The sequence below is a fragment of the Panulirus ornatus genome, chromosome 13 (genome assembly GCF_036320965.1).
Source record: "Panulirus ornatus isolate Po-2019 chromosome 13, ASM3632096v1, whole genome shotgun sequence".
NCBI classification, from domain to species: Eukaryota; Metazoa; Arthropoda; class Malacostraca; order Decapoda; family Palinuridae; genus Panulirus; species Panulirus ornatus.
In genome coordinates, this window is record NC_092236.1 from 9897223 (window position 1) to 9921549 (window position 24327).

Consider the following 24327-nt stretch of genomic DNA (forward strand, 5'->3'; position numbering starts at 1 on the left):
AAATGTGTTCTCATTCCACGGTCCTTTGCTACCCTCCCCTCCGCACCAGAATTTCCCTGAGCCGCTGTAATTTAGGTCATGAACCCAATGAACACTCTCCGTCATCATCATGCATTTCCTGCCTTTATCATATCCCCCGCCCCATCAACAACCTATCATCATCTAAGGCAGAACGTTGTAACTAAAGCCCATCATCGACTCTCCATTACGTCAGTCTGGACAGTTGAGTGTTTGATATACTAAAGTTTGGCGTGGATGACCTTGGAAAAATTTACGTCAGGTCCGTGACAGGAGCCTACCATCACTTCGTCGGCGAGACGAATGCAACACTAAGACCACGCCTTCCACCACACCACACCAACACCAGTAACCTAATTCGTGAATACGATCTGCAAAGGAAAACATATCCGAACAAACTATACCAACTGGAACAGCCCTACAGTGGTATGGGAAACTGAAAGAGTGAGGCGGTATGAACAAGCAGACTCTCTCACTTTTCCTGCGTTAGTCGCCTCTTTATTGAGAAGACGACAGCTAAACTTAACAATCACTTTGCCACCATCTGCCAGAGACTTCCCCCAACCATGACACCACCACCTGCCTCCTTTGCTATCTTTCTTCAACCCAGACTCACTTCATATATTTTGAAGCCGCCAGACACACAGCTCCAACTTCGCTGCTTCTCTCACTGGCTGGATGAGTTCATACGTCTCCCCAGTACCAGTCAACAAGCGCACAGTCTCTCAGAGAGTTATGGCTCAATGCCATCACCTCGATCTCGATGCCTACTACCTGAAAGTTTTGTTTTGTAAGCTCCCCAGACCCGCAGCAGTTTGGTAATGTGATAACCTCTTCTACCACTCACCACCTCCTCAGCTTCTCGGGCTTTATCTATCGCAACCCAGATAACGCAAGACTTCTGTTGCTCTCACGTTCGTTGACATGACCAAGGCTTTCGACCAATTCGCCCTCTACAATTATTAACAAAGTCATCAACACAAGGCTGCGAAGACGTCTCATTCCATGGCGTGTAGACTTCCTCGATGATCGACAATTGGCTGTGTGCTTACCAGCATCCTGTCACAAAGTGTCGGTTTTCTAACCAAACAAATCAAGTGAATCGTGTAAGATAACGGAGGGTGACGTGTGGAGTAGATGACACGTGACAGTCACCCTTGAACGATCAAATGTGTCAGATAGCAGAAAGCCATACAAGGTTTATGACCTTTTGGTCACATAACTCCTGGCACTTCCCTCCTAAGACAAGTGGCGCTGAGGTCGTTATGAACGGCGCCCGAGTGTCGGAGATCACACAAATAATTAGTTAATGGCAAGAGGCAGTGGCCCGTTAGTCTGATGACCCTTCCCTCCCAGAATGTTGACCAGCCCTTTCGGGCGTCACCCTACGGATCATGCCAACAGACTGACACAGTTCCATTAACAAGATCACCTTTAGCAGGTTTGGAGGTCCTGCGATGGGAAGCATGTCGGGAGCTGAGACAACGAGGGAGTCTTAATGATGAGGCGACCCTGTGTGCGGTACTTTTGCAAGCCGCTCGGTGTTGACTGGTGAGTCAGGAGCCGAGATGATAGTGGTGGTATGTCAGTAATGTCCGCACGCACTCATCACCACTAAGACCATCCTGATCCACCTACACGACCACTCTACACACACACACACACACACACACACTAATACCACTATCATCACCCAACAACACGACTATCCTCACACCACTGACTAACACTACTGTCCTCACCAAACCAAACGACCATCTTCACTCGCTACCAGCACTACCCTCACGCAACCATACGACCATCCTCAACTATCAACACAATCATCCTCACCCATAAACATTACCTTCTCTAAGCGTCCACCAAAGAGAACCATCCTCACCCACACTATACCATCTTCATCGTGCATCAACCATCCGCACCCACCGAAATAACCATCCTTATCCATAAACAAGGCAACCTCAAGCCATCACTATAACCATCTTTACCAAATGATAATGCTGATTTCACACACCTACACCACTACCCTCCTCATATCCACATGACCATCCACACGGCCATCCTTACCCACCTATGAAATAACGCTTATATCAATCCATACAACCATATTCACCCAACTACCCACATGACAGCCCTCATCCACCCTCACGACCACCCTCCTCCTCCTCCCACACCCACACACACAACCATCCTCGTCAAAGTGACCTTCATCTAGTGAAGGAGTCCCGACCTTTATTCTTTACGATTTCCTTAGACTCAACCAAAGTTCAGCGATGAGCCTGTCTATTGAGGTAGACCTGTGGACCATTAATCTGCGTCTGGCTTACTCACAGCGCACACTGACACCATGACATGACCCTCTAGACACTATGACACTGCATAAGTCACAACTTCATTGACACCACCACACAAACTACACGTGCAGTGCCATGCCCACAGTGCCAGGTTCACCTCCCAACGCCTGCAGTGCCTCAGCGTGAGATGGCAGTCCTATTAGACCAAATACAGGACTAAATTTGCACTGTTAAGTCAAATCTGTCAAGCGCAGTGTCCAGCCAACAGTGTAACTGCTACAGTGCTACGCTTGTATAGCCGCACTGGGAGTGCCCCGCCTCACAGTGAAACCACCATGAGTGCCACACCTACAGTGTCACACCAAAGAGTGCTACGCCTCCAGTGCCTCACTAGGAGTGCCACGCCTACAGTGCCATGCTTGCAGAGGCAGCTGGGCCGGAGGGCGACGTGGGAACACTCACGCTCTGCAGCAATCTCCCAGCAGCGAGATTTCTTTGTTGCTTGTTAGGCTGAATGCCTCCCCTGATTTCCTTATTTCCTGAGTGAAAGGACAACACGTGTTCTTTACACTGAAAACACCTTTTTACAACGACAGACATAATCAAGGTTGATATGATGACTGTGTTGGGTCAAAGACGTAGGGAAGAAATGTTTAGGATGAAACTACCACTCATTTACAAATGTAGAGCCCAGCAGACATTTACCACAGTATAAAGGACGTTATCAGAGTAAATGCAAGACAATTGCAATCTTCATTTGACAGCCACGTCTGTTGAAATGTTGTGCCACTGAACAGCAGTGACCCCACAGTGACCTGTGTTCTTTGACCTGCATCACTTTTGTAAAAGAAAAAAAAAAACATGATTTAATCTTGTCAACGTATGTTCTTTTACGTAAAATCCTAAATTGTAAAACAGAGAGGTGTTTACCTTTGGGGTATAATGGCTTATCTGTTCACCTGACGTTAAAAAGGACAGGCCTAAGGTCAATCAGACCCTCGTACCCAAAGATCGTAGCATCGTGGTTAAAGTTCGTACTTCTGTGCTCAAGAGAATTAATACGAGTCGAGAAATAATTACCCGTATCATAAATGTCCACCTGAAAACAATGACCACATTCAATCTCCAATCTTTTCAGGGGTGGGTCAAACCTGGCGACGAGGCTGCAAACGCTCACCACCTCGCCCACTAAGATTCACGATTCCCACAGTCTCGAGTGGCACTTTAAAGCCTTCCTCCCAGCTGGCCTAGCGGACAGAAGAAGATCGGGAAGCAAGACATTCCGGCCCTGCCCGTGCGCTGTATCCAGCACCACACATACACACACACACACACACACATACACACACCTCAGCCTGTGCCCCAGATGCCTTCCCTGCTGTGAGCCACCACATATGGACTTCATCACTAGCGTCCGACTCTCCGTTTAGCATAGGGGTCGTTAATCAATCATATGTTGTCATAAGCCACAGCACCGGTCTGTTAGCCTAGTCTCTATACTTCTCCTTGCGTTTAAATGCACCTTGTATAATGGCTGGTCCATCATATATATATATATATATATATATATATATATATATATATATATATATATATATATATATATATATGGTTTGACGGGACTGTACTTCCAATGATACAGCCTTGCTAAAGTATTTTTCACCCGCAGACCCCAGTAACACACACACACACACACACACACACACACACATATATATATATATATATATATATATATATATATATATATATATATATATATATTATTTTATACAAAGTTCGAAGAGATTCCAAGCGGCGAAACTGGTGACGCTGCTCCAGAGATAGCGAACCCAGGGTCCGTACCTCAGCCTTACACGTACGAGCAGAGCGCAAGCACCAGAGGAGCCTGTGTGCTTGCTAGTTGCACGGTCGTGTGACAGTTTTTTCCCCACCTACCGCAGTCTGTCTGTGTAATACTATCACAAGAGACACGGGAGGATTCTATTGCAACAAATGTCCTGTCGTGCACAGTGTGAAACATGAACCTTACTGTGAGGCGACCTAAGGCTTCGTCCAGCTATCAGTAAACCAGTCGGAGATGATAACATAAATCACAAGGATAACAAAAGAAGAACCTTTACAGTTAAGATAAACATACAGTTAGGACCTTTTAGTGTCGTTGGTCATCATATAGGATTGCTATCGTGAAGTAAACCGGCAATTATGAAGATAGATCTACTCACAGGAAAAAAAAAAGATAAAAATACATTTTACGAGCAGCGTGTGTATGTTTATTGTGACCTCTTGTATTACATGCTGTCGCAGCGCAAACGCAACTTTAAAAGGCCAATATGACGTAGCTATTAACATGGCACAAGCAGAGATATGTATGTCCCCCGATGTATTTATCTTAGTTATGTATCTTACCACATTTGGGTGTCGTCATTCTAAATGTGTTTTATAACTGCGTTTAAGAGTGGGGAGGGAGCATTACTGAGCCATTAACATGACGTAGCCAAAAAAATAATTAGATACGAGTGTGATAATATTATAAATATTGTCTGAGTATCTCGACACACGTGGTCAACGTCCCACATGACCTAATATCATAATGGAAGTGCTGGGAGGGAAAAAGAGTAAAAGAGAGAGAGAAAGAGGAAGGGGAAGGCAGAAGGGAAGGAAGAAAGGAAAGGATAGAGAGAGAGAGAACAAAGGAAAAAGACAGAGAAGAGAGTGTGAAGTCCAAGGGGGGTAAGGGAAGGGAAGGTTACGTGGGCAGCAGACTGTGTTCTGTTCAGGACACCACAAACAAACAGAATTTCACCCTGAATGTCCCCAGGATTATACACGAACCTCCCAGATAAACGAGAGATAAACTGAAAGTTCTCAGCAGGAGGCGAGTCGCCTCCGTGTCTCTGTCGTACCACCAGGTACAAGGAATTCGACTGGGGTAGCAGAGGATACAAGAAATGGAGAGAAAAACTACGCTAAGATAATATATCATGTATAGTCATAAAGTCCGCTCGAGGATTGGTTCAATTATCAAGAACAAAAAATGATGACCTGAAACACACAAGTATATATATATATATATATATATCCAGTTCTAGAAAATTATTTCTTTTGCTACTCTCGAAACAAGTTGGTGTGGGTACTTACAGGGTGTGGAGACCCTTGAGGTCCTTGAGATGGTTGGGGGGGATGGTCCTGATCTTGTTGAACCGCAGGTCTCTGGGGAAGAGAAAACATCGATAAATATCATGGCAGAATAAATTATTAGGTTCAAATAAGAAAAATACATGCAGACATAATTCTATACTAGGTTACTCTCTGACGACACTTGTTACACTATGCTTCACCCTCTCCCATGCTCGTCCTCCTTCCTCCCACACAGTTATTGTCAATGCCACACTGAAGGCTGCAGGAGAGTACGTCATACACTAGTGGGGTGGCCGCCCTAATAACTTGTAAAACGAGTTGGAACTTTTGTCGTGCACGCCTCACCGCCTCGGCCAATCTGCTGCGTCTCGGGTTCCGTGCGAGGCTACTAGTGTCTGTGGTGCTCCGCTACTAAGCTTGGTGTATGTCTTGGCGATGTTCGACTTCTGTTGCAATCTTACGTCTTGCGCAGCTGAGAATTCATGCTTATCAGTAAGTGTCTTAGAATTAGGAAGTACGAACTGCCCGTTTGGGTCGTATTCGTAACCATTCATGAAGTTGCTATCAAGCATCCAGATGTGTTAACGAAGGATGCAATTTTACGAACCGTGGAAATTCAAGATGTGAGAGGCAGCATCTTGATCTTTAAGCAGAGGACCATTGCTCGTTGGTAAGACCAAGCAAACTTTCGAGGCAAGACGCGATTACTGCCGTGGAGATCTTCGAAATACTTACGTCTCATCCCGATTTCTTAACCTTGAAGCTACACACTCGTCTATCTTTCTTCGTCTTAGTGTAAGATCTCGTGACGCAACACTTCCACTGGTATTAGTCAGTCCTACACTAGGAGATGTTTATGAAGACTTTATAGCAAAAACAAGCATTTACTTATGGCCACCACTGATATATCAGACTCATCACACGATAAAGGAATTATTCGTCTAGATGTAGATTTCAAAACAGAATGGTAAAAAAAATGATCTAAATGGAATTCATTTTTCCCTTAGAGTTGCCTGTTTTCCCATCCTCACCACCTCGACCTTCCCCCTACCAGAAGATGAAGTGTGAGTTGATGGAAACCTTGTTCATACAGATCATGATGATGACAGCGGCTCTAACTTATCCTGTGGACAACAGGAAATTGTAGGTGTTACGGTTCAGGGATGGAGTTCTCGATGAAAGTGTAGCTGAGTGAAGGGCGTACGTAAGAGATGAGGGAAAGGTGTTGCGAGGATAGTAGACAGTCTAGCCGACTAGCCCTAACATGGACATACGTGGATCTCACGGGTCGTTTTAAGAGGGCTAACCGACGGAGATGGGAATGATTAACTTATGTGGAGGTTGATGGACAGGTGCAAGAGTTAAAAGGTCGGGAAGACGATATACGAACAGTTCTAGGATCTACGGACATGTAGCGCAAGTGATGAGTGGTTGAGAAGGGCTGGTGAAGAGGTTTGATGGGGGAGAAACAGATGTGACGGTTGTGAGTTTCGTGTGTGTGTGTGTGGGGGGGGTGGGGATGCCCGGTAGTTGTGAAAGGCGGGACGGGAATAAACAATGGAGAGGAAACATATGACAATAATCCTACGCACTGCTGCGTACGACACAGGCAGAGGCCAGCCACAAGGATAAACAAAGAGAAGCCTCGCAATACGACTGGCCTTCTGTGGCAAACCAAAGAGCTGACGACGTCATCATCATAAGTGGCCCCATATTATGCTCTAGTTATTTTCTTGCTCATCTTATGACGAATGATTGTATTTCCACTAAATATCGCAGGAGACCATTGTGGCGCAGTAGACGTCAAGGATACATCAGCCCAAGTAAGAAAGAGTAAAGGGAAGAGCAAGGTTGCTCCATTTATACAAAGGATTGATCCGTCCTTATATGGAATACTGCTCTCACATCTGGGGTGGCTCTAACCTTCCAGCCTGTTACTTGACAGGGTTGAGTTGAAAGTGGCCCGACTTATCAACTTTCCCAAGCTAACTTCAAAACTTGAACCCGCTTGCCCGACGCCGCTACGTTCGTCACTTTTCCTCTTTTATAGGTATTACTATGATTTTTGCTCCCGAGAACTGGTTGCTTGTGTGCCCCCACCACTAGCTAGACCATGCAACATTTGGCAAGCTGCTGCGTAACATGATTACAGTGTGGCCCTTGGCAGCTTAAGGGTGGGCCGTTTTGATGACTATTTCTTTCTCAACATCTCGAAGTTTTGGAACTCTCTATCCTCTCACGTCTTTCCCAATAACTATCACCTGGCACATTTTCAAAGACAGGTTTTTCACTTCCTCCAATATTCTTCCTTATCATTTCATCAACCTTTACATATTCTAATCAAGGCCCGGCCTTGATGTGGACATTTGTCCGTGACTGGAACCTTCAACGGAAAAAAGGGGTAAGGGGAACACAGTTAGAGTATGGAGCAGAATAGGCCAGCTAGAGTAAGCTAGGGGATTCAGTAAGGGTCAGAGTAAAGATGATAACAATTGCAGGAAGAGAAACAATGTAATCAGAGATATAAGGTATTGGCTGAAGTCGGGGGCTTAAGTGAGAACGAACTGAGAAACATAGCAAGAGTGAAGGGGCTTAATCTGTGCACCAGTGATGAATTAAAGAAAAAAGGAGAGTAGGTAGCTCAAGCAAGGTACCTTCAACAAATGGCTATAAAGAAATAGAGTTAGCCACAGAAAACGGCAACTGTAAGATTATGAATGTAGAGTAGAAAAGGAAGGCGGCTAAAAGACAGGACCCTGAATGAAAAGGAGACTGAAATAAAGGAATGAGAGAAGGAAGAACCAAATGAGGGGGGAAATAGTCCAAAGAGAGGACGAATGATCTCTGATGCACAGACTATCTCCATGCTAATGAAATCTTTCTCCATCAACCACATCAAGTACTCAGATGCAGACCTTTGGAGTTCATTTCATATAACCACTCTTCCTTGTTATCCTTTAAAAAACTACAATAAAAATGAAAACAAAATCTAACAAGAAAAATGAAGCAATTCTTTCTCATTTCCCCCCAGCATGTGTGTAAAAATAGCCACTCATAATATATCTAAGTGTTATTCTCTTTTCACTTATTACTCTCACCAACTAATCTCAAAGTCATAGAAAAAGAAAAAGATAATCATCAGGGTCTGAAATCCGCTCCGTCTTGTGCAATGGCACGAAAGTCTTGAGACGGTAGTGTATTAATTCAAACCACAGTGATAATACACAGTCCGTATTCGTTTCCACTTACTGAAACAAAGCTATGCCGTTCTTGAACACATGTACGACAACAAGATCACAACACTACAATAGTATAAGCTTACCTTCACATCAAAACGCCAGTAATAATCATCAGTTTAGTATGTAAATACTCAAAAGCTCGCTGGTATCGTCACCTGTCGCCAGGAGACGCTTAAACTCTGGTTCCCGCCTCCTAACGTTCTCTGGCTGCTGCTTCAAATTTATGGGTTATTAAAGCCATATAGAGGACCCTTCGACTTGGTGTTTTAGACGTGCACCTCAAATTGTGAGAAGTTATTTCCTCTGTGCCTCCCTTATTCTACTGCACACACTGCAACCGGAGAACAAATTGCACGGTTTAATTTGACAAATGGCAACATTTACGGTTTCAAACATGTGAACCTCCGCCAACAGATGGCGTGGATCGTCTGGCACTTTAGTCTCACTAGACCTTGAATGGAAGGCTTAATATCAGTCACACATTGGATGCATTTTGAACCTCAGAGGAACTCCAAAGATAACAGATTTAATTCGCAGTTGTTCCATATAGCTATCTCTTAAGATAACGAGGCCATCTCGCATATGTTTGTCGGTAGTTTAAAACACACACACACACACACACACACACACACACACACATGTATCATCACAGGGGAATATCATGTCTACCCCGTGGATGCGGCTGTCTTCCTGAGCGCTGCGGGAACTCCATAGTTTACAGAAGTGTTTTTCCAACCGGTTTCTCCAATGTAGCACGAAATGGAATTCTCCTTGACACTGAATACTTCGACTAAATCTGGACAGATGTTACCCAATGTACACACATCTAAAGATACATTCCCCTGCCAGGAGAACGTATCAATAGACTGACATTTGTCCAGATGTATTCCAACGATTCCATATCTAGATTTTTTGTTATTCTATGCTAAGATTACGTATTAAGATCAGGATTTATGATTCTAAACTTATGTAAAAGTTCAAAAACCGTAGCTCTAGTTGGAATGAAATGTTATCCTTTCTGTAATTAAGATCATTTGTGTAATAACTGTATATACACTCATTTAGTACTCCGACCTGACATGGGCATTAATCCCATGAGTACGAAGGTATTACGATCCATCAACATGACAGCTTGACCCTTGAGTGTGATGGCGCAACCTCTGACCTAACTTTCAGGGTCACAACATAGGTCACGCCATCACACTCGTACCCAGTGGTCCATCAAGGATAAAAGAATGAACGTCCGAGCTTCCCCCAGGAGGCGCCTGGAGATTAGAACGTATCACAAATACTGAACTCGCCACCAGCCACCTTCTCAGCCTCAGTCCCAGTGTTTCAACCCAACACACAAGTCGTCCAGCCTCAGTTTCAGACCCTTCCACCCACCCACCCAGCACAGCACAGGGCCTGCGCACACCAACAAGCCCGCGCCACTCGCCCATATTCTTGCATACATGTTAGCCCTCGGGGATGTGATAATTGACGTCATTTGAACCAATTATGTAATTCTCGTAGTTTTAAAGACAATATTTTTGTGTCTAAAGTGACTGTCCTCTTGACATATCTGGCATTTAAGCAGTTACCGGGGGACTGTAAACTAGATGCAGGGATGTATATTTATGAAGTGAGGCTAGTGGTACTTAAAGAGGTCAAACCCTTGTGGTCGAGCGTTGCCAGTAACTACAGACCATCTATAACTTTCAACAGTTTTTAGCCTCATCTCAACAGTATGATAACATGCCTCTCAGAGCTTTAACAAAACGTATCAAGACAGACGAGTCAGACATTCTCACCTCTACCATTGATTCTGATTTCTTTTTTTTTTTTTTTGCTGCTATCAGCAGCCACTTTAACATTCACCCTACGCTCATCCCGGGAGCAGGAGCGCAAGTACATTCCGGAGGTCACAATGGGTCTTTGTCAAACGCCAGGGGGGCAGAAAATTATGACAAAAGTTGGTTCTTTATATGAGATTGCAGCCTTTCACATAGTACATCCATCTACCCGATTGACAAAAAAAGAATGCGGATATAATCTCATAGTTCCAGGTATCTCGTCATTAAAAATGTGGTGTTGTGCCACTTCTTACAGAGCTACTTTGGACCTCTGTACCCATAAAAGGTTCGATCTTTTTTCAGAGTCTAACATATAATTTTCTGATATTAGTTTTTCACGACTTGGCAGTTTCTAAAAACATCCCAGTTGGTTCCTGCGTTGCTGTAGCTTGAGCTCAGGGGTGCACTAGCAGACGCCTGATGAAGCTGTAGCCTCTTTAGGTCGTACCAGTATATCTTGACGGAGCTGTGGTCCTCCAGGACACTAAGGTCGTCCCAGCGGCTGGTAAGGGCGTGTCCCACCACCAGGAGCACTCTCAGGTCGTCCCAGCGGCTGGTGAGGGCGTGTCCCACCACCAGGAGCACACTAGCGTTGTCCCAGCGGCTGGTGAGGGCGTGTCCCACCACCAGGAGCACACTAGCGTTGTCCCAGCGGCTGGTGAGGGCGTGTCCCACCACCAGGAGCATAGTAAGGTCGTCCCAGCGGCCGATAAGGGCGTGTCCCACCACCAGGAGCACACTAAGGTCGTCCCAGCGGCTGGTAAGGGCGTGTCCCACCACCAGGAGCACACTAAGGTCGTCCCAGCGGCTGGTAAGGGCGTGTCCCACCACCAGTAGACATTCAGCTCCCCTGCACCAGGACCAGTCTGGCTGTGTCACCAGTCCATTTAAGGTGATAGTGCTGGAAATAGGTATTTTTCGCAGTGTCTAACTTTGGCAGCTATTGCAACGTTATGGGTGAGAAATGGTTCACGTCTGGTTCAGATAACTGTTACTCTACGCTTTAGAACGCTGCTGTCAGTTCGCAAGAGAGGGACACTTAACCTAACTTAATTCGATCAGAACTCTATTTCTCCTTCGTCACCTTGGTTTTCAAGAGTCGATCCAGGCACCGACTTAAGCTCGAGTCAAGACGGACTCACACGTGACCTATGATCCTAAAGGTGTGTTTAATGGCTCTCGTGGAAGGGGTGTTAACACACGTTCGAGTACGACATAGATGCCTCTTCCCTTCACCGAGACGAGACTCAAGTGATAGTAACCAGACACCAAGAGGGCCATATTAACAGCACGTGATGACAGCGTGTCATCCACTGGGTGTATCAGAACTGCAAGAATTCGAAATCTGATCGTGAATCTTAATAAATATGTCAATCGTGAATACCAATAGTGTAACGTACTCGCTACAGAAAGTGACGGTGTAGGCCGTAATATATATATATATATATATATATATATATATATATATATATATATATATATATATATATATATATATATATATATATATATATATATATATATATAAATATATATATATATATATATATATATATATATATATATATATATATATATATATATATATATATACATACATAAAAAGAGGAGGATGGAGCGTGGGCGTCATCGAGGTTGGGCTGGGGTATAGTTCCCATGACTGGTGGCGGGAGCAGGAGCCAGCGAGGCGGCCGCCAGTAGCAGCGACCCACACACACACACACTATACTCCTTATCTCTCCTCCTCCTCCTCCCCACACTATACCCACCCACCTCTACTTGCTCATACTCACGGAAAGTCGCCTCTTTCTAAATATCAGATAAGATTCAGAACAAGAGTTCAGATTTATTTCATGTATCTGAAATAGATTAGAGCATTCGATATGTCTGGTAATTACGTATCCAAAGAGCAGTGAGTAACAAGTGCCCTTGCGGTGAACTTGACTGTAGGCTTCACAAGGACACAGTTACCGTGTTATTTGATCTAACTCCTGACGACGATCCAACCCTGGACCAGACGTGAAGGTTTTTCCTTACGATGTGACCGTCGGCACGACTCCCAACACGGCACAATTTACGTCACTTGGTTGTACAATGGCTTGGCCTTTTGATTCGATTCTTGAGGCCTTCATATAAATCACGAGTCGTATTGAGGTACTCAACAGTCGTAGCTATGTGTTCAAGAGGGTCGTGCCATCGTGCTCAACTGTCGTAGCGCTGTGTTCAAGGGTCGTGCCATCGTGCTCAACTATCGTAGCGCTGTGTTCAAGGATCGTACCGTCGTGCTCAACTATCGTAACACTGTGGCCAAGGATCGTGCCGTCGTGCTCAACTATCGTAACACTGTGGCCAAGGATCGTGCCGTCGTGCTCAACTATCGTAACACTGAGGCCAAGGATCGTGCCGTCGTGCTCAACGATAGTAACACTGTGGTCAAGGATCGTGCCGTCGTGCTCAACGATAGTAACACTGAGGTCAAGGGTCGTACCGTCGTGTTCAACGATCGTAACGCTGTGTTCAAGAATACCGTGCCGTCGTGCTCAAGGAACGTCACGCTGTGTTCAAGGGGGTCGTGCCATCGTGCTCAACTATCGTAACACTGTGGCCAAGGATCGTGCCGTCGTGCTCAACGATAGTAACACTGTGGTCAAGGATCGTGCCGTCGTGCTCAACGATAGTAACACTGAGGTCAAGGGTCGTACCGTCGTGTTCAACGATCGTAACGCTGTGTTCAAGAATACCGTGCCGTCGTGCTCAAGGAACGTCACGCTGTGTTCAAGGGTTGTAAACGTTGTTCTCAAGGGTCTTAACTTGTCGCCTTCGTTACCTCACCACACACACAACAAACTTCCTGTTCGTAGCAATTAAAACCTGAGTTCGTTTTTACAAACTGTTTTGTCCTACAAAACTGTTTTCTCCCATCGGGCAAAACCGGACGCCTTTGATGATACAACTAATAACACCGTAAGATTAGTATTATTATTGTACATATTTTATCCTAAAAAGACGCACTCAAATTAGTAAAGTTCCCAGCAGACTTGAGAACAAAGCGCGAGCGTGATAAACACCACGTACGTATCTCAGACGCAACCACTGACGCCAGTGGGTTAGGAAACATCAGTGATGACTACCGAGACACGTTGAGGTATATCAATAACCAAATACATCCCAAAGCAATCACTGACGTATTAGGTTAAAGTACTGACTACATCAATAACCAAGAAATCTAGTAGCAATCACAGACTCAGTAGGTTAAAGTACATCATTATCCATGAAAGCTAAAAGCAATAGCTGACGTGGTCGGTTAAATCATATCAATACCCTCCAAAAATCTAGAAGCAGCAGCAATGATGTTATAGATTAGAGTTCATCAATAACCAAAATAACCGTAGTGTGACGTCAAAGACGAATATGGCTGACTGGCTGACTTCCTGCAACTTAGGCGGAGGACTGAGAGCATTCTGGGAAGCTGATGGTTAAGAAATTTGACCGCTGTCTCATCTAGCCGCAGAAGGGGCTCGCTACATCATTTTCCATAGAGAGTGCAAGCGCTCGCTGAATGCCTCGCTAAGTGTAATGGTCGCTGGCAACAGCAAGAGATGGGTCTGTACTCTTCCTCCCCACACAGAAGCCGAGTGGGCGTAGCCATCACACTAATGAGTTTTAATGCACAGCTTACTTATAATAAAACAAACATGAGCGCTGTGGCAAAAAGGCACATAAATATATGTGCACTTCAGCAGATACAGAGGGAGAGAGAGAGAGAGAGAGAGAGAGAGAGAGAGAGAGAGAGAGAGAGAGAGAGAGAGAGAGAGAGAGAGAGAGAGAGAGAGAGATGACGTCTACACACTGTTCATCCTGCGGGTACAGGTCGTGAGGTCAGTTCGGTGTGAACATCGTCTTGCAGTGGCTGCTTGAGAACCTTCACACTCAACAGGCGGCACCCTTTGTCCTATGAGCCCTCCACCCACTGCCACCGTCGTTCGAGTGCGTGTGTCCAGCGGCAGTGGAGGAGTGCGTCAGGTTGAGATAAAGAGTGTGTGGATCCAGCGTCGGTATGGCGCGTAACAAACACGTACACCAGATAACATATGATAACGCACACCAACATCAGAAAACAAACACGGATACTAGATAACGTAAAGCTACATCAGATAACGAGTGTGTGAACACAGCTGAGGCGTGGTGGGGTGCGTCTGGGTACGGTAAGAGTGCGTGGGTCCAGGTGATGCCTGATGATAACGTGCCATTCCCTAAAACCAAATGATCCGGCTTGTGTTACGGATCCAGTGGTCACTTCGACCGAAGATGGTACCCCTTTTGTTGTCCCTAATCCACCAGAATCCACCTGTTGGCCCTGCCTTCCAGATCCTTCCTGTTGGCCCTGCCTCCCAGATCCTTCCTGTTGTCCCTGCCTCCTAGATCCTTCCTTGTCCCTGACCCCTTCCTGTTGGCCCTGCCTCCCAGATCCTTCCTGTTGTCCCTGCCTCCTAGATCCTTCCTGTTGTCCCTGACCCCTTCCTGTTGGCCCTGCCTCCCAGATCCTTCCTGTTGTCCCTGCCTCCTAGATCCTTCCTGCTGTCCCTGCCTCCTAGATCCTTCCTGTTGTCCCTGACCCCTTCCTGTAGGCCATGCCTCCCAGATCCTCCCTGTTGTCCCAGCCTCATAGATCCTTCCTGTTGTCCCTGACCCCTTCCTGTTGGCCCTGCCTCCCAGATCCTTCCTGTTGTCCCTGACCCCCTCCTGTTGGCCCTGACCCCGCCTGTTGACCCCCAGACTCGTTCTGCCGTCTCTCACCACCTAAATTAGTGGTTCCTGTTGTTCACGACTCCATACACTCCACCAGTTGCTCTGTTCCCGTCTCCGAGACCCCCTTTCATCCAGGCCGCTACACGTCTTAAAACAACTCCCTCCTCCTCCTCCACCTCCCCTCCCCCGAATTCCTCCCCGCTCTCGTCTTCCCTTCTCCCACTGCAGCTTTTATCCCCCATAAAAAGCCACCCCCCCTCCCTCTTCTCCCGGCAACCAAACCATCCGTTTCCCTGGCCATCCTTCCTGCCTCTTCCTGTGTGTTGCAGCATCTCCGAGATTACGACGTTAATGATTTAGTTTTGTGTGATGACTATCTTTTTTCTTTTGTTACGAGGAAACAGTTTTATCTTAACCATTGTGTGTGTGTGTGTGTGTGTGTGTGTGTGTGTGTGTGTGTGTGTGTGTGTGTGTGTGTGTGTGTGCGTGTCTGTGTGTGTGTGTGTGACAGGTCGGCAGAGCATCTCAAGAACGTCTCGCTACGGCGTGTGAGGCAGCCAGCATTATCCTCGGCTCATTCCCTCGTCCGGTATGCTTACTTGCTGATGTTTACTGAGGATAGTGCCATAATACACAGTGACAACCTCAGGCCCGTAACTCCCTCTGGCAGCTGCGATGAGATGGCCCTTCCTGATGCTGTCTTCACCTCGTGCCAGTAAGTCACAGGAATAGATGAGCCGAAGACGAAAACATCTGTCTCGCTGTCTGTGCTCCCCAGCACACCGTCTCTCACAGTCCTGAGTGAGACAATTGTTCGCTGCCTCTGTTCCCACAGCCAACTCCGTGTATCTCACCCAGTCCTGAGTGAGACACCAGGTGGCTGCCTGTGTTCCCACCACCGCCTCTCTCTCTCTCTCTCTCTCTCTCTCTCTCTCTCCCCCCAAGTCCTGAATGAGACACCAGGAGGCTGCCGGATCAGAGACTCTCTTGACCGTGTCAATAAAATCTGACTTTGAAAATTACAATAGAAATGGTTAAATGTTAAAGTACACTGCTACTACTGACTGCATCAGGGATACAAAAGTATTTTTCCGCTTGAAGCACAAACACCAACGACTGATGGTGGTGCTCTGTTGTGTACAAAGAAGATTTATTGCAAGCCCAACACGTACATGACAGGAGAGTTAGTGCCTTATGATGGGCTAGTGGTTCCTCTCACCGATTTCCTTTATTGTTTATTGGGGGAGGGGAAATGGACTGCTTGTTCACCAGAGAAAACTACCATCACGATCGTCAGTTGGAAAGGTGATACATTATCCTTTGTCTGCACGAAACTATATGAAATAATTGGCAATCAGTTTCTCCTCACATTTTACGATAATCTCTCATCTGCACCCAGTTACTACTACTGGTTCTTCTCAACAGGTGAGCATCAGCTGCCGAGACAAAAGAGCCTGTAATATGTGAGTAAATCGAGTTGTGACGGAAATTCGTAGCTTTTTGACGAATTTGTTTACGCCCTGTCCTAAACTTATCTATCATACGCTGTAAGCAAGTGACTTATTCCCGGTAAATGGGTATATGGTGTCAAAGTTAGTCTTGTCTTCTTGAAATAATCATAGTCCAATTTTTAGCGATCGACACCATTTAACTGTGCTCTACCAAAAAATTTAGTATCAGAAGTGAACATATCGGTTACGTATCATTGATCAACAAAATACCAAGTCGATGCGTAAGATATCTATCAAAAAAAGGAAGAAAAATGAGCCAGTCTGCATTCGTGAGCATTCACACAAAAGACTGCATCAAAATGGTAAGCAATCTGTGCGACGCTCTTACCATTACCCATCCCTGGCAATCACTTCTCTGTGTGCACAGCAATCTAATCCCCGGACCTATGTCGGCGAACGCTGAGCCGGCGAACGCTGAGACGGCGGACGCGGCCACAGTTTACCCAAGGGTCGTGGGCCGACCCAGACCCCCAGCCCGATTACCCTTCGACTGGCAACACTGAATCTCAGCTCCGGGTCTCCGATATATTACCTCCATTATAATATGTACCACATACTAATGCCTTAGATATATATCTTGTTCTTCTCTACCATCAAGGTATCTTTGATTCACCAGGTATCTTTTTCTACTCGTTAAATAATATTGTGAGCTGGTCGGAGGTATGGAGAACGCCGGTGTTTACCGAAGCAAATATGGTAACCCCGCTTATCGTTCGATCTTCACTTGGTACACAATCGCAGATTCAAGACTCATTTTCCATTGAGAATTCCCAGCAAGTTTATGCAACGTATATCCTCCACAGGGATGCTTCGGTCGCGACCTCCGGCTCTTCGAAGTGCGAGGATCCGGATATTTCTTGCAGCCATATGAACATGACTGAACATTCCAACCTACCCTTCTTTCTGACATAGCTTCTGTGTTACATAAGACTCGGAACAAAGCTATTAGATTAATGACTCACTCTCCTCTGTGTAAAGGCTAAAAGCCGACGTCCGTTAGCAAGCGAGAGGTCACCGTTTTAAGTAACGATGCATGACATGCCCACCACTCAAACTCTTAACTCCTTGAACACGACTGTTCGACCCTTGGGCACGACGGCACGACCCTTGACTTATGACGGCGAGACGTCACGCCATCATAAGCCAAGAGTCGTACCGTTCGAGCTAAAGAGGCTAATTACTGACCACAGCGAGCAGCTAAAAAGAATAACACTGAGGCAAGCTGGTACTGAGGCCACACTGAGCTCCAGCTACGTTCTGCTGATGAGAATATACGACCATATATATATATATATATATATATATATATATATATATATATATATATATATATATATATATATATATATATATATATATATATATATACATAGAGAGAGAGAGAGAGAGAGAGAGAGAGAGAGAGAGAGAGAGAGAGAGAGAGAGAGAGAGAGAGAGAGACTGAGAGACATACACTAATGGCATTACTCTCCCCTAAACTGTGGATAATTATCTTAACTCTTTGCAGTCATGGAGGATCGTATTTATACCCAAAGATCCACCAGATAACGGTGTCTTTCTTATACCTCATCTATTCAAATACCCAAGCACAAAGGTCGTTCACCCTCTAGATATCAAAATATACAAGTCCATACATCAAAATACTCGTGTTCAAGTATCTTAGATGATTTTTTATTTCGGGCCAAAACTGGCAAGTAGGAACTGAACACCAGTTAATACATACGTATACTACATCTGTAAACTTATGACTTGTAACAAGGTACACTTAACACCTGGAGAAATTACACACATCACCTGGAGTAATATGCACTCATGTGAAACGAGTTATACTCATCACACGGAGAAATTTAAACTCGTCTGATAGGGATGAGTTCCCAGCAAACTGCAGAGCCTGACACCAAGAGATAAGCAAAACGTCTCATCATTTCCTCAAAGTCTGAATGCATCTCTAAGTTAGGAACACTGAGAATATTCCTCACAATATCGTCTTTTATGTATGACGACCACTTAGAGACACCCGCTTTGTCTGTGGACCACCCTCACCATAATTCAATATTACATCGAGTCTGAAATAACAATCAAGAACAAAATAATACCACCCTAACCCTTGCTAGAGACAACACTGACGGTTTAATTCATTTATCGATTGACTGATTGAAGAACCCTTGGTCTAGAACGGTTCAGGATACAACTGTAATCCTATGCAAGGGTCAGAGTTCAGAGTGATAAAGAAAAAAATAATCGGATACAAGACAGATCTTCCAACAGAGAAGCAGTTAACAGGTGGGTGGGCGGATGCGCAGGCGGGCGGGTGGGCGGGTGGAAAGATGGATGGACGTGGGGAGGGATGAGCGTGGGCGGGTAAGTGATGGACAAGTGGGCGGGGAAGATGGGTGACGGTAGAGATGGGCAGAAGGAGGGGCGTTGGGTCAGTCAGGCATGTGGGCGGGTGGGTGCGTGGGTGTGTGGATGGCCGTGCTGCTGGCTGGGTGGCATTTATCGTAAAGTAATTAATAACGAAGGACACAATCAGTCACCAAGCGCAAGGGAAGACCAGAACATCAAGGTGATCATGGGTGATCCAGACGCATTATCGTACCGTGTTGACTGAACCCTGGTGAGGTTGGACCAAGATCTGACAGAATCGTACACCAACACCAGAAAACATACACCTACTTCAGGTAGCATACTTAGCGAGGTCAGCACTTACTGCATCCACACACTAGCGAGGTCAACACTTACTGCATCCACACACTAGCGAGGTCAACATACACCAGATAACATACACCTACATCATATAACATAACATACCCCTTACACCAGCTAGCCAGAATGTATATCAGATAATATACACCAGGTAATATATACCAACACCAGATAACATACATCTACACCAAGTAACGTATATATACACCAAATACCATACAACTGTACCAGATAGCATACACTTATACCAGATAGCATACACTTATACCAGATGACACACACTTACACTAGAAAACACTCACTTACACCAGATAGCATACACCTTCAATAGATAACGTGCACATACACTAGTTGTGCAATAAGTGAGGATTTCAGTCTAATATGGGAGTATATTTAATCCCAACAAGGTTAGTAACATGGCTATGCGTATATAGGCCTGACTCAAGGATATCATACTTCTCGCCTGGCCTGCTACATCCTGCCTGCCACTGCTTACGACACAGGGCTGGCGATACTGTGGGTTGTGTGATCCCCGGCGCTGTGTTTGCTAGCGATACTGTGGGTTGTGTGATCCCCGGCGCTGTGTTTGCTGGCGATACTGTGGGTTGTGTGATCCCCGGCGCTGCGTTTGCTGGCGATACTGTGGGTTGTGTGATCCCCGGCGCTGTGTTTGCTGGCGATACTGTGGGTTGTGTGATCCCCGGCGCTGTGTTTGCTGGTGATACTGTGGGTTCGAACCTCCAAAGTGTTGTGATCCCCGGCGCTGTGTCGGCCGCTGGACCGCAACCGGTGATCAACAACCAACTTTAGTAGAGAAGCCATCAACAATCTATCTCGGTCAGGCAGGCAATTAACCCCACTGCGAACGGAATACCAATGCAACGAAGTAATTATTTCCTGCGAAGATAAAAGCACCAGCTGCTTTAATGGTACAGCTCTTAAAATCTTTCTCCGCTAAACTAATAGCAATTATATATCTGAAATCCCATTCATTTTCCTCCTCCTCCTTGTACAAATATATATATATATATATATATATATATATATATATATATATATATATATATATATATATATATATATATATATATATATATTTCCTCCCTTCTCCTTATTTTTTTTTAATTTTCCAAAAGAAGGAACAGAGAAGGGCCAGGTGAGGATATTCCCTTAAAGGCCCAGTCCTCTGTTCTTAACGCTACCTCGCTAACGCGGGAAATGGCGAATAGTTTAAAAAAAAAAAAAAATATATATATATATATATATATATATATATATATATATATATATATATATATACTCATACATAGCAGGACTAGAGTTCTGAATGACAGTGGCAGTTCAGGTCCCTGATGGGGTCCTATGCGAGCTCGAAAAGAGTGCCAGATGACAGTAGTCATTCCTACGTACTGACGGGCATTGCTAAGCTCCTGACGGGCGTTTCGACGTACTGACAGGCGTCTCTATGTACTGGCGGGCGTTGCTAGGTACTGAAGGGCGTTTCTACGTCCTAGTGGGCGTTGCTAGCTAGGTACTGACGGGCGTAGCTGGGTACTAGCGGGCGTTGCTGGGTACTAGCGGGCGTTGCTGGGTACTGAAGGGCGTTGCTAGGTAACGACGGACGCTCATCGATATTAGCAGGCGCTGTAAAGTACGGACGGACATTGATGGTTAATTTCCGGACGTTCTTAGGGTATCACCGTGCGTTGCTAGGTACTAATGGGCGTTTCTGGGTAGTAACGGGCGGCGTTAGCATCTCCAGCTGTGCCTGCTTACTGTCAGCGGGCCGGAGAGCCACACACAGCCCAAAATTGGAGACTTACTGCCACTATCGAGACGCAGCATCTTCGGCGCGCTCATAAAGCTATCAGCTGATACGCCTTGGCCGGCCCCGCCCTTCCCAGGTCAAGGGTCAGGGTGGGGGCTGGGTGGGAGTCCCATGGCGGTGGGTTGGGAGGGTGTTATCCGAAGGGACCCTCCTCAACTGGGCAACGCTAATTTGCATAGATTTTAAAGAAGGTTAAACTGTAAGTGAGTATCGCTAAGGGTGAAGTTTATGTGCATTAGAGAAGGACTGGCCAGAGTGGACCACCTTAGGAAGGGTTGAGGGCCACTTTCCCCTCTACCGGTGTGTGTGTGTGTGTGTGTGTGTGTGACTATATCTCTGTGCTCCGGGAGTGAGAGAGTTTCACGCTCGTGTCTCCTCGCATTCTTCAGAAAGATAAACATATCAGCGTGGCACTGGCGTACAGGCGGAATGCTTATATGTAACCCACACGGGCTTTGCAAAGGCAAAGTCGACAAGTGTATCGAGGGATCACAGTTAAAGGCCGAGGATAGCAGTACTGGGTGCAGAGGGAGGAGGAGGAGGAGGAGGTGTATGCAACCTCACCACTCACAGAACCCAATACGTACCACAGCGGACGACTTCCAGCGTTGCCACTCGCCACCGTACCCAGTCCCGTTCTCCAATGTACTAATTCATTACGAGCTTTATTTGTCTAAGCATACACAGACAGAGCAATTCTGTGACAGTTCAGTAAGGTGAAGGTTATATAAAAGGGGATGGTGGATAAAAGGACAGAGATATGCTTCTGTCTCTGTCCTTCTTACCTCCCACCCGGACACATACTACAACCTCACTTGGGCTTCCACCATCATCCCTCAACATCACAAAATTCTTAGCCAACAGGATGTTGAAGAATGACGAACCAGTCATATCACGTCTTCCAAACTGAAAAATATAATGAACCCCTTTGGAGAAAGGAAAAAAAAGAATAAAACGGAAGAGGTTGAAAGAATGAGAAAATTAAACTTGGAGTGAGCTTAAAAGAAACGAAATCACAGAAATATATTGAACAGAAATGATCAGAATAAACTCAATAGAAAAAATTACACCCGAGAGTAGATGATATGCTTCGGGAATCTCAAACCTTTGGGCGGCATCATGTCAGATAATGTCACCAGTGGACACCACAACAAAACAACCACTGATCTGGAGAAGAATACAATAGGCTGGATCCTGCGAACCGTAACAAAAGAGCTTTGTGAAATTTGAGTCGATACATCTTAGAGCATTTTGTCCTCTTCTGACAGAGATGATGTTGTATAACACTGACATCCTTGATGACTGGTGATAATGCTTCATATGGAAATATATATACAGATCAGTTATGGCTTCCAGTACTACTTGGACCACTCAAAATCGCTCTGTTTTTGAAGTGCAGGGGCGGGAGTTGCAACATGATATCCACACTGGCCACGCTAGGCAGCCTGATCACGAAAGTGTACATGAAAATGATTTCGTTGGGGAATGAGAGATAATGCGTGCAATACAGCCCCAGGAAGAAGACATGAACAGGTATCATGGGACACCACTAACAAGGGTGATCATTTCCTTACCCGCTGGTTCGAGAAACATTAATCAAGTCGGATCAAGATTTAAGAAAATATTACTGACTTACCAACACATTATATGCGACAAGACAGGTAGTGTGGAAACATGTTCCAGCGGGTCACCAGTCCCTAATAGCTTGATTGATCAAAGATGTAATAGTAAAGCTTCATTATAGACCGAGGCGAGGGTATGAAGACAAGACTCCTAGACCAAAGTAAGGTCAGGTAATCAGAAAAGGAATCAGTCGATTCACTCTTCCGAAATGCGGTACAATGAACAAGATATATCCATTTCCCAGGCCCAAGACAGAGGTAAACCCACGCTACACTAGAGGTGGAACTGAACAAACCAAGTCATGACCTCAGTGAGTGAATCAAACCCAGGCATATCAATGAACACTTACTGGGCCGGCAGTGTAAACAGAGACTGGATGTTCTCTTAACACCGAGGATAGTGTCACAGTTCACCAGGACACAGCATGTGTGAGGGACATGCTAGCTCCATCTTGTGCACAAGTTATGAGTCAAGTGCGTGTAATCCATCTAGAAACATAGTTACAGTGATGATGTTATCACGACAGCAGAGCCGTCCAAACGCGCAGCAGACACACGACTTGTATTACTAATACGAGAAGATAAAGAACAATTATTTATATTCAGCGCTGAACGAAGCTATTAAGATTTATGTGATAAACAGGTGTGTCAGAGTAGGAGGGTGGTCGTGACTGAGGAAGGGCATTCAGACATGGAGGGTGGCAGTAACTAAGGCAGGGTGGGTTTGAGGTGTGGGTGCTGAGGAGCAACGTTCTGGGATGTCTCCCCTGGCGACGCGTATTGCCTGTGCTCCGAGAAACTGCTGACTGTGGCCTGAGAGGTGCACCAAGATCCACTGAAAAGTGGACCTCAGGCAGGTCACCATGGATGGGGATGTGGTTCTGGTAAGTCACCATGAACAAAGATGTGGCTCTGGTAGGTCATCATGGCTGGGGATGCGGCTCTGGTAGGCCACCACGAACAAGGGCGTGGGCCTGGGGAGGTCACCATGAACAAGGATGTGGACCTGGAAGGTCACCATGATCACGGGTGCGGTTCTGTGAGGCCAGGAGAGTGCAAGCAAGACAAGGAATTTGTTTTAGATCTGGATGTGGATAAGTCCACGATACCCTTCGCTTTTTTGCCGCAAAACCCTGTGGGTGGAGGCGCAAAAGAGGATACAGGACGCACAAAAGGTGCAGGGCGTGAGCCTCAGTGAATGAGTGACATTACAAGTCACACAATAAGCTAGCAGTTTACAAGAATTGAGCCACAATGAACGAACGATTCAACAAGTTACATAGTAAGTGAGCTGTTTACAGAGGCTGAGCAACAATGATTGGATTCAATAACATGGTATAAAGAAACTGAGCTATTTACAATAGGCAAAGTTAGGATACTTTTCAAG

General features: G+C 45.6%; 1 protein-coding gene across 3 annotated transcripts in view; it reads right to left on the reverse strand.

The window, feature by feature from the left end:
• Nucleotides 1-24327, reverse strand: part of Pxn (Peroxidasin) — a 314522-nt gene that overhangs the window by 87444 nt on the left and 202751 nt on the right. For all 3 annotated transcript variants that reach the window (XR_011713564.1, XM_071668549.1, XM_071668548.1), the window contains exon 2: nt 5451-5522. Coding sequence is in view for 2 of the 3 variants with exons in the window: in XM_071668549.1 (XP_071524650.1) it covers nt 5451-5522 (72 nt within the window). In the remaining variant the exon portion in view is untranslated. The remainder of the gene's footprint in view (nt 1-5450; nt 5523-24327) is intronic.